The sequence below is a fragment of the Lagopus muta genome, chromosome 7 (assembly GCF_023343835.1).
Source record: "Lagopus muta isolate bLagMut1 chromosome 7, bLagMut1 primary, whole genome shotgun sequence".
In the NCBI taxonomy this organism is placed as follows: domain Eukaryota; kingdom Metazoa; phylum Chordata; class Aves; order Galliformes; family Phasianidae; genus Lagopus; species Lagopus muta.
This window is the reverse complement of record NC_064439.1, coordinates 1,031,185-1,042,360: the sequence shown is the minus strand read 5'-3', so window position 1 is coordinate 1,042,360 and position 11,176 is coordinate 1,031,185. Positions and strand designations below refer to the sequence as shown.

Below are 11,176 nucleotides of genomic sequence, written 5' to 3'. Positions count from 1 at the left end.
CTCCATAGCATTGCTCCCAGGAAGCTGCAGGCACAACGCCTGGCACACAGCTGCACACGGGCACGGTGTGATGGGTGAATGGTGGGCTGGCGGTGTTGAGACACGGGGGGAGATGTGCTGGTGGCAGTCACTGGGGGCTCCACAGGGCTCCATCTCAGGGCTGATTCTCTCCAGTGTTCCCTTCAGAGACTGGGGTTGGGTTCTCAGTACGGGGCGGGGGGGAGCAGAGGTCGGACAGCAGCTACACAGAAGGGCTCTGGGGGCTGTGGGACGGCCCGGTGCATGTGAGCCCTTAGTATGCCCTGCAGCCAAAAGAGCCCCAGCAGCTGGGTGCAGCAGCCCAGCAGTGCTGCTGAGGGAAGGACTGTGCCCTCTGCTCTGTGCTGCAGCCTGACCTCGAACATGGGGTGCTGCTGCGTGAGAAGGGCATGGAGCTGTTAGAGTGGGTGGTCTGCAGAGGTGCCTGAGGCCCCAAGTGAGCTGTGGTTTGGGGATGGTGGGATTTGGTCTCCCCTGCCTGCATAGGGACACCCAGAGCAGGTGGCACAGCCTCATGTGTGAGGGCTGAATGTGCACAAGGAAAAAACCCCACAGCCTCTGGGTCCTTGTGCCAGGGCTGCAGCACTGCACGGCACGGCTGTGCTTCTGTTCAGTGAGAGTGTACCAATAGGACCAAGGTGAATGGCCCTAATGGAAAAGAGGACAGGTTTAGATTAGGCATCATGAAACAATTCTTCAAGACAAGGGTGTTGAGGCCGTAAATCAAGTTTCCCGGAAGAGCTGCTGATGCCCCATCCCTGGCAGCGCCCGAGTCCAGGCTGGATGTGGCTTTGCACAGCGGGCGGTGTCCCCGCACTGGGGCAGCTCAGATGTGGCCAATGGTGGAGCAGCGCTACGTGTGATCCCAGCACTGCCCTCCTCCCGACGCCGCCTCTAAAAGCGCTGCTGAGCTGCACAGCGCTTCCAGCCCCGGCGCTGCTGTGCGGGACGAGAGCAGCAACAGCACGAGTGCAGCAGTCAGAGCTGGGACACAGCGCAGCGCTGCTTTGGTGAGTTGCTGCAGCTCTGCTGCCACTGCCGGAACAAATTCCAAGGCAGCAGAATCTGCTTTCAGGGAGTGGGTTCTGACTTCCATGAATGAGGGACAGTCATCATTTCTTTCCAAAGGCAAAGTCAATGCAGATGGGTAACTTTGATGCCATTTGGCTTTCTCCATGCACACCCGGCTGTGGGACTGACCTGAGTCCCCAGAGATCATCTGTGTCTCCTTCATGGGCACAGGGAGGGAAGCAGGGCAGGTTTGTGCCACTCTCACTCAACATCTCTCTCCTCCCAGGCTCCCCGTGTGAGTGTGAGCGCTCTCCCGATGGCAGGACATCACAGCAGAGGTGAGCTGCTCCCCCCCTGCGCGCTCTTGCATCTCCTGAGGCTGCCTCCCATCTCCCCGCTCTGAGAGCCGCACAGAGCACGGCTGAGGGCGTGGAAAGGCATACGGCAAGCCTTGCTGTCTCTGTGGCTGTTGCCATGCCTCACTGAAGCCGTGCAGGGCAGGGAGGGGCTGAAAAAACAACCTTGCACAAACGCTGCTGCGTTTTCTGCTGAGCACCTGAATTCTCGGAAGTGGAGCAGTTCAGCCTGGGCTTTTTCTTACTCCACGCAGTGCTGGGACTCGGGTTGCTGTGAGATCACTTTCACTTTCTGTTCCTGCTTTTGGAGGAGCACTGGGTGCAGCCCTCTGAGGAATCCAAGGGACGGACATTCCTGGGCAGCCTCAGGGCCACGCGTTCCTCCTGATGGAGCCGGAGGCCACCGGAAGGGGGGGAGCTGGGCTGCCCACAGCGTGTTGTTGGCGCTGGGCTGAAGCTGGAGCCGATCTTGTGGCAGTGAGGAGACGCTGTTGTCTGTGTGGCACCAAAGCCAGAGGAGCTGCTGCACTGGCCGCAGTCCCCAGCTGCTTCTCCATGGAGTGGGGAAGGTGGCGGTGGGAGCCGTGCTGTGCCCATTTCAGTGCAGCCGTGGGGCTTTGTGTCCCTTTTGCAGAGGATCCTTTGGTCAGAACCTTCAGTTTGGGCTTGGCTTCCTGCTGGGCACGATCAGTTTTCCCGTGGGAGAGCTGAGAGAGGGGATGGGGCCAGGAAGAGCTGAGCGAGCCCTGCGTGCCTGCTGGCAGCCGGCTCCAGCCCGTGCCCCGTCCCGTCCCCGCAGGGCACAGCGGTGGCTCGGGGACACCTTTCCTCGTGGCCCCGGCACTCCGTGGCCAGCAGGGGGTGTCCCGGCCCCGCGGGGCTCACACTCGTCTCTGCTTGGTCCACAGGGTTCGAGCTGAGGATCCTGCTGGTGGGCAAGACGGGGAATGGGAATTGTGCGACAGGGAACACCATCCTTCGGGCAAAGGCATTTGAATCGAAGCTGTCAGAATGTTCAGTAACCTCCGACTACAACAAAGCCGTGAGCCAACTCTTTGGACGACCAATTGTTGTTGTCAACACCCCTGGCCTTTTTGACACTAGAGAAGCCAACACGAAACAGCTGAAAAGATCAAGGAGGGTGTTCAATAGCTCTCATCAGGGCTTCGTGCCATCATCCTTGTGATGCAGCTGGGACGAATCACTCAGGAAGAGAAGGAAGTGGTTGAGTGGGTGAATTCAGTGGAAACTGAGCATCAGTTGCCTTACAGGGCAGTGCTGCTACAGAACCTTCAAAGGCTGCTCACCAAAGTATTAATGTGTTGTGGACAATATAATCCTCACGTTGTTTTTTATTGTAACATTGATACTGGCATCAAGAAAGTTTCTGAAAGAAAAGCAGATGTCTGGGGGAAGAGCCATAGAGGCTGTAAAGGTGGCCAAAGTCATTGTGGTACCACAGCAAACTGCCTTGTTGCTGGCAAACTGGCTTTTCCAGACATTAGCAGGTGGAGAGCAGGAACTTGCTCGCCATGGTGATGTTCTGGTGCTTTTCTTTGGCCTCAAGAACGCTGAATTTAGCTCTACACACCTATATAGTAGTGCAGACCGATGCTCTACCCTTCCTGAGGCAGCACTGGGGCACTTGGCCATACCCACTGCTCTGGGGGGCTGCACTATGCCCACTGCCCTCTGCGGCAAAGCGTTTCCCTCACCACCACGCAAACTTCCTTGGACACAGCTCCATCACATTTCTTCAGGCACTGTCGCTGTCACAGAGCTCACCAATGCCCCTCCACTCCCTGTGAGGAGCTACAGGGCCACGAGGGTCTGCATGGCCATGAGGAGCTGCAGAGCCGTGAGCCTTCCCCTCAGCTCTGTGCCCAACAAACCCAGGGCCCTAGCACTCCTCACACCCCTTGCCCTGAAGAACCATCTCCACAGCCCTCCTTTGGATGCTGACACAACAGCACACAACCTGCACCCCGTGCTCGAGGTCACGCTGAAGCACAGAGCACAGGGAACAGTCCCTTCCCTCAACAACACTGCTGGGCAAAGGGGATGGGACCTTTTGTCTGCAGGGCACTGCATGCACACATCCACCTGGCTGACCAAGAGCCCCCAGATCCCTTCTGTAGGGCTGCCGTCCAGCCTCTGTTTCTTTACATACACCCAGGACAGCCCCATCCCACGTGCAGAATGCAGCTCTTGCTCTTGGTCATCTCCGTTCCATTGGGCACTGCCTGGTCCTCCCATCGCTCAGGGTCTCACTGCAAGGCTTTTCTGCCCCTGACAGAGTCAGCAGCTCATGGCAGTGCAGTGTCATCCACAACCTTCCTCAGTGCACCTCAGTGACAGTTTCCAGTCATGGAGAGAAGACTGAAGAGAATCAGCCCTGACACGGAGCCCAGCGGAACCCCCCATGACTGCCACCAGCACAGTGCCCCCCTGTCCCAGATCCCGGAGCCCCGGTCTTCACCCCCAGCACTGTGTGCGTGTGTAGCTGTGTGCTGAACGTTTCATCCTGACCATTCTGCCAGCAATGTGCTGCCCGTCCTGCTGCTGCCTCCGAGCTGCAGAGCGCCCACATCACCTGCACACGCCAGCTGAGGCCCGAGGTCCCACAGACGCCTTTCCCGTAAGCGTGCTCCATTCCAGCAGTGCACACAACACATCTCGGAGCAAAGGCTGCTGGAGAACCTCAGCTCTCGCACCGAGGGCAGCTCCCCTTCCACATCCCCGCCATCCTCCAGAGCAGCCTGCATGCCCACAGCCACGGGCACCAGCCCTCCACATCCCATCCCCGCAGGCACAGCCGGCACTGGGCCTCGTCCCCACTGCACCGTGTGTGCGACCACCTCCTGCCAGCACTGCTCAGCACCCCAGAACCCAGGGCACAGACGGATGCTCCTCCACACAGCAATGCTCAGTGTTTATTGACAGCTCCTTCAGGCCCATCACCACACACCCTGCCTCACATCACCCCATACAGACAGCAGGAACAGCACAGCAGAGGAGGTCCCTGTTCTGGGACCGACCCCTCGCTGCCTACAGGATGGTACAATATTTTTCACGGAATGTCCGTGTGTCTTCCTCCAGCATTTCTCGTGTGTAATGCGTAGCATCATGATTTTGCTCTACCATGACATCAATCATGTCGATGAGCTCTGCAACCTGCCGATTCCTCGCCTCCCCAGTGGCTCTGTTGTTGAAACCAATGTACCGATTTCCACACTTGGCTGCCAGGCCCTTGAGGTATGGGCTCTCTTCTATGATGCCCTTCAGACCTTTTGGATCCTCCAGCTCCTCTGCTCGGGTGAATAACAGGATTGTGTATCTCTCTGCTTTCACATGAAACATCTTGGTCACCCACTCAGCCACTTCCTGCTCCTCCTGTGTGATTCGTCCCAGCTGCATCACAAGCACGATGGCATGGACACCTGCAGAGAAATCCTGAAACGCATTCTTAATCTTTTCAGCTGTTTTTTCATTGACTTCCTTAGTGTCAAAAAGGCCAGGAGTGTCAACAACAGTAATTGCTCTTCCAGCAAAATGGCCTTCAGTTTTCTGGGACTCTTTGGTTACCGACTCTGCTGACACAGTGGAGCGAAACTTCTTTGTCCCAAGGATGGTGTTCCCTGTCGCACTCTTGCCACTCCCCGTCTTGCCCACCAGGACGATGCTCAGCTGGGACCCTGCGGACCAAGCAGAGACGAGTGTGAGCCCCGCGGTGCCGGGACACCCCCTGCTGGCCACGGAGTGCCGGGGCCACGAGGAAAGGTGTCCCCGAGCCACCGCTGTGCCCTGCGGGGACGGGACGGGGCACGGGCTGGAGCCGGCTGCCAGCAGGCACGCAGGGCTCGCTCGGCCCCGTCCGCCCTCAGCCTCGCTCTGTGAGCTCTCAGGGCGGAGATGGGAGGCAGCCTCAGGACGCCCCCGAGGCCACGGCCTCCCACAAAGCCCACATGAACTCCCCGTGCTTCCCAGCACTCAGCCAGGAGCCCGGCTGGGCTGCGCCTGCCTGAGTGCGGAGCTGAGCAGCTCACCTCTGCTGTGATGTCCTGCCATCGGGAGAGCGCTCACACTCACACGGGGAGCCTGGAAGGAGAGAGATGTTGAGTGAGAGTGGCACAAACCTGCCCTGCTTCCCTCCCTGTGCCAATGAAGGTGACACAGATGATCGCTGGGGACTCAGGTCAGTCCCACAGCTGCGTGTGCATGGAGAAAGCCAAATGGCATCAAAGTTACCCATCAACATTGACTTTGCCTTTGGAAAGAGATACTGGTTGACCATCATCCATGGAAGTCAGAACCCACTCCCTGAAAGCAGATTCTGCTGCCTTGGAATTTGTTCCGGCAGTGGCAGCAGAGCTGCAGCAACTCACCAAAGCAGCGCTGCGCTGTGTCCCAGCTCTGACTGCTGCTCTCGTGCTGTTGCTGCTCTCGTCCCGCACAGCAGCGCCGGGGCTGGAAGCGCTGTGCAGCTCAGCAGCGCTTTTAGAGGCGGCGTCGGGAGGAGGGCAGTGCTGGGATCACACGTAGCGCTGCTCCACCATTGGCCACATCTGAGCTGCCCCAGTGCGGGGACACCGCCCGCTGTGCAAAGCCACATCCAGCCTGGACTCGGGCGCTGCCAGGGATGGGGCATCAGCAGCTCTTCCAGGTAACTTGATTTACGGCCTCACCACCCTTGTCTTGAAGAATATCTTTCTGATACCCAATATAAACTTGCCCTCTTTAACATTCAAGCTATTCACCCTTGTCCTGTTGGTACACTCCCAAATAAAGGAATCATTATTATGCTGTGCAGTGCTGCAGCCCTGGCACAAGGACACAGAGACCCCTCTCCTCTATGAGGACCTCCATTGCCGCACACATGAGGCTGTGCCCCCTGCTCTGGGTGTCCCTGTGCAGGCAGGGCAGACCAAATCCCACATCCCCAAACCACAGCTCACCTGGGGCCACAGGCACCTCCGTGGTGATTGTGGGTCATGTTTGGCAGGCCTTGCTCTGAGGAGCAGGGCTGTGCAGCTCCCTGCTGGCCTGGCCCTGGGGACTCATGGCCGGCTGTGGGGATGGTGGACCCACCTTGGTGACACAATGCTGCGAGGACACACAAGAGCATGGGCAGCTGCATGACAGGGACAGCAGCCGTGCAGACCCCTGCCCAGGGCTGAGAGTCAGAGCAAACCTCATGGTGCGTGGATGGATGCCCATGAAAAGCCCAGTGCCCATCACACTGCTGCCATCCCCGGCCCTGAGCAGTGGGGAGTGGCCCCAGAGCCCCAAGCCACAGCCTGCACTTTCCATATTGCACTGCCTGGAGCTGGGAGCATTTCTGGGAAATGCCTCTTTGTGGGACCTTTGGACCACGGCTCACAGCCTGTACTGGGTGGAACCATAGTGGCAGCAGCATTGCTAAGGCACGGCCTGCCCAGGGTGGGGGCATGGAGCATCCCTGTGCTCCTCCTGGGTTCTATGAGAATGTTGGGATCCCAGAATGTCCCATGTTGGAAGGGGCCCCTGGCTCCGAGTTGGACGTGCCAAACCCAAATCCTATGTCAGGGAGTGGTGTTCCAGCGCTCTGAGCTCTGGCAGCTTGGTGGGTTTCATGTCCAGCACTGGACAAGAGGAGGGAGCAGGATCACCCCAATTGAGGGGTTCCTGAGAATCACAGAGGAGTTCACCCCTCCAGCAGCTGGGGCATAGTGCTGTACACTGATTTATTGGAATTGGATGAGGCAGAGATGTGCATGCTGTTGCATGGCTATGGCCTCTACCAACAGACAACAGTAGCTTCATATTCCCAAATGTTTACATGATGGACATCACCCGCCCCTATATTTCTTGTAGGGACATCACAGCTTGCCGTATGCAATCCAATAGGTCACTGGAATTGATGAGTACTTCCTCCTGCAAGTGACTGAGTGTCTCTCTCCAATTTACAGGAGCAGGAGGAGGTCTTTGATATATTTATTAAGATTAAGATACCACGGTTCAAATGTCGATCCAGTCAGTTTGTTATAAATCTTAATGAATCAGGGAGATGGGGAAGGGGAGGCCAGTGACCATTACGAATTAGGGCGATGGGAAAGGGAATCACAGAATCACAGAATCACAGAATCACAGAATCACCCGGGTTGGAAGGGACCCCAAGGATCATGTAGTTCCAACCCCCCTGCCTGGCAGGGCCACCAAACATCCACATTCAGATCAGGTTGCCCAGGACCCCGTCCAACCTGGCCTTAAACACGTCCAAGGACGGGGCATCCACAACCTCCCTGGGCAGCCCGTTCCAGGGCCTAACCACTCTCCTAGTAAAGAACTTAAGGAAGGAGGGACATAGGAAAGATAGAAAAGAAGCAAGAGTGACGTAAAGAGGGGATAGTCACCACCAAGCCCCAGCAGCGTCCTGTTGCATGCTGTTCTGATGATCCAAGGCAAAAGTGCAGGGGAGAGCAGCAGCTCCTACAGTCTCGTATCCTCCAAGGGCATTTCTTTACCCCGACTGGGCTGGCTCCTGCTTTTAACTTCTATTGGCTGCATTTTTGGCTCTGCCAGGCATCTCTGATACCCAAGTATATCCAACTGAAGATTTTTGTGACTTCTGGGGGACAGCATTTTTTTCCCCAGTTTGTGTTAAAGCCGGACTTAAAATCTTCAATCAGTGATTGAAATTGATTGACCCTTCGCTCCAGTTTTATTGAATTTGATCTCTGCATCTGTTTGTGCTAAGAAGTCTTTTTCGAGTAACGGTTTTGGAGAACCTGGCATGTACAAGAATTTATGTATTCCTACTTGTTCTCCCAGCCTGTGTTCAATTCATCCCACAAAGTAAGCTGTTCTTCTTGTTGGCCAGTAGCTCCTACTACTGTTACAAAAATCATCTGTGGGTAGTAAGAGGCACCCATGTCCACCAGAAAATAAACATCTTTCTACTGCAATTTAACCAGAGCATCTCCTAGGGTAAACTTCCCAGGTTCCCACCATTCAGCCTTTGCTATCAGAGATGGTTCCCTCTCACTCAGCTCGGTAGGATTTCTCCACCAGTGTCCCATTTCCCTGCATTGCACACTGCTTTCAGCCCAGCAGGGGTGGAACCATCCGTGGGCTCTTCCAGCCCCCCCCCCTAAACTCTTCCTGAGGGGATCTCTGGGTCCTATGGCTCTACCCTAGTGCAACAACACCAGCAGCTGCTGCTGTTCTTCACAGTTTCCTTACTATCCCTGTTCCCAATCAGTTTTTCCATATTGTTCACCTCTCTTCACTCCTGATGTCCCTGTTACACCCTGCTCGTCTTTTCCTTCCTCACCCTGTATCTTTCCCAGCCTTTTATTTACTTTCCAAACTCTCATCATTACATAATCACAAGAATCACAAGAATCACAAGGTTGGAAACGACCTATAAGATCATCCAGTCCAACCGTCTCCTCATCACCATTGCCACCACAAGCACTAAACCATCTCTCGCAGCTCCTCATCCAGACGCCTTTTGAACACCACCAGGGACGGCGACTCCACCACCTCCCTGTGCAGCCATTGCAGTGCCTGACCACTCTCTGAGAGAAGAAGTTCTTCCTTATGTCCAACCTGAACCTCCTCTGATACAACTTGCGGCCATTGCGTGTGCTGCTCGTTGCCTGGGAGAAGAGGCCAAATCCCTCTTCACCACAGCCTCCCTTCAGGAAGTTGTACAGTGCAATGAGCTCTGCCCTGAGCTCCTCTTCTCCACACTGAACAATCCCAGCTCCCTCAGCCACTCCTCATATTTGTGCTCCAGACCCCTCACCAGTTTTGTTGCCCTTCTCTGCACACGCTCCAGGATCTCAACATCCTTCCTGTAGTGAGGAGCCCAAAACTGAACACAGCACTCAAGATGCGGCCTCACCAGTGCTGAGTACAGGGGATGATCACCTCCCTGCTCCTGCTGGCCACACTGTTTCTAATGCAGGCCAGGATGCCGTTGGCCCTCTTGGCCACCTGGGCACACTGTGGGCTCATGTTCAGCCCAGCATCAACCAACACCCCCAGGTCCTTCTCTTCTTCACACTCATCCAGCCACTCATCCCCAAGCCTGTAACGCTGCATGGGGTTGTTATGGCCAAAATGGAGGACCCGACACTTGGCCTTGTTGAACCTCATCCCATTCACCTCAGCCCAGTGGTTCAGTCTAAATCCCTCTGAAGGGCCTCCCTACCCTCAGGCAGATCAACACCACCTCCCAGCTTGGTATCATCTGCAAAGTTCTTCAGTTTCCACAAGCACAGTACTTGGTCTCATGATTAGAACTCACAGTTGTAAAAACTGGCTCTGTTACTTCACGTATGTTCTCGGTTTCTTAGTCAGTTTCCTCCCTGGCTCATTGGTGACGTTTCTCCAGTGAGTCAAAATACAATCTGGAATGCTCTTTTCCAAAATTACTTTTGACACCGTTTGTCCCATAACAGCTAGCCCTGAAATCAGGCACCGCCTCAGGTGCCCACAGCTCTAGCCAGCCTGGTCATGAGCACCTCCAGGATTGGGGCATCCCTCTTAGTGAAGGATTTCCCCTTGACATTGACTTCAAATCTCTCCTCTTTTAGTTTAAATCCATTCCCCCTTGCCCACAATCTGCCCATGGAAAAAGTCGGCCCCCCTCCACTTTATAAGGTCCCTCCAGGTACCAGATGACTGCAGTGAGGTCTCATCAGAGCCTTCTCTTCTCCAGGCTGAACACCCCCAGCTCCCTCGGCCTGTCTTCGCAGAAGAGGTGCTCCAGCCCTCTGGGCTTCTTCCTGGCCTCCTTTGGATCCCCTACAACAGTTCCACTTCCTTCATCTGGATGCAGAATCTGGATGCGCTAGGGTCTCTATCCCCGGAGAGGCTACACAGCCAAAGGGACAAAGGCCTGGGCAGTGGGCAGTGGAAGAAGCATGGGCAGGGATGGAAGTGTGCCTGCAGCCCCAAGGACTGAGTGATTTGTGGACTGTGGGATGGTGGGATTCGTATCTCTTACCAGATAAAAAAAAAACATGAAAATCACTGCAGTGACAGGAAGAGCTGCCAGTGCCTGGGAGATCTCTCTTGTATGATTTACAGTTGAAAAATGGCCTTCTTTCCCCACGCACTCTGTACCTCTCCATGCATTACTCCATGCACCCTTCTCTTAAATGGGGTTTGTAGGGATGGGATGGGGGGAGACAGCACACAAGGTCGTTCAAGCTGTTCTGGGGATGGCGGCTGTGTGGGTTGGGGAGCTGCCTTAGGTGCAAGAACTGAGGGCCTCATCTCCCCTTTGCTCTTAGTTCCAAGATCCGCACTTCACAGAGGTGAGTGCATTTACAGGAAGTGGCTGTTTGTGGACCTTGTGCCTCACACAGTGTGGCACCAAGAAGGAGCACAGGGATGCTCCATGCCCCCACCCTGGGCAGGCCGTGCCTTAGCAATGCTGCTATGACTACAGTGCCATCCCAGTACAGGCTGTGAGCCGTGGTCCAAAGGTCCCACAAAGAGGCATTTCCCAGAAATGCTCCCAGCTCCAGGCAGTGCAATATGGAAAGTGCAGGCTGTGGCTCGGGGCGCTGGGGCCGCTCCCCACTGCTCAGGGCCAGGGATGGCAGCAGTGTGATGGGCACTGGGCTTTTCATGGGCATCCATCCACGCACCAGCAGCATTGCCTCCATTCCCAGGCCCAGGCAGTGGTCTGCACGGCTGCTGTCCTTGCCATGAAGCAGCCCATGCCCTCGTGTGTACTCACAGCAATGTGTCTCCAGGGCCAGTCCAGTGTGCCC

General features: G+C 55.9%; 1 protein-coding gene and 1 pseudogene across 2 annotated transcripts in view; one reads left to right on the top strand and one right to left on the bottom strand.

The window, feature by feature from the left end:
• The window catches only part of LOC125696219 (GTPase IMAP family member 7-like), a 40,797-nt gene extending 34,719 nt beyond the window's left edge, over positions 1 to 6,078 (bottom strand). Inside the window, exons 1-3 of one of the 2 annotated variants that reach the window (XM_048951660.1) lie at positions 5,792 to 6,078; positions 5,453 to 5,504; positions 2,623 to 5,101 (exon numbers count right to left, since the gene is read on the bottom strand). In XM_048951660.1, the coding sequence (XP_048807617.1) occupies positions 4,455 to 5,101; positions 5,453 to 5,474 (669 nt within the window). In that variant the 5' untranslated portion in view covers positions 5,475 to 5,504; positions 5,792 to 6,078 and the 3' untranslated portion in view covers positions 2,623 to 4,454. Of the gene's footprint in view, positions 1 to 2,622; positions 5,102 to 5,452; positions 5,505 to 5,791 lie in introns of those variants that run through there. The other variant, XM_048951661.1, reaches the window with a different exon arrangement.
• Positions 919 to 2,945, top strand: LOC125696224 (GTPase IMAP family member 9-like; annotated as a pseudogene).
• Positions 6,079 to 11,176: the final 5,098 nt, after the last annotated feature.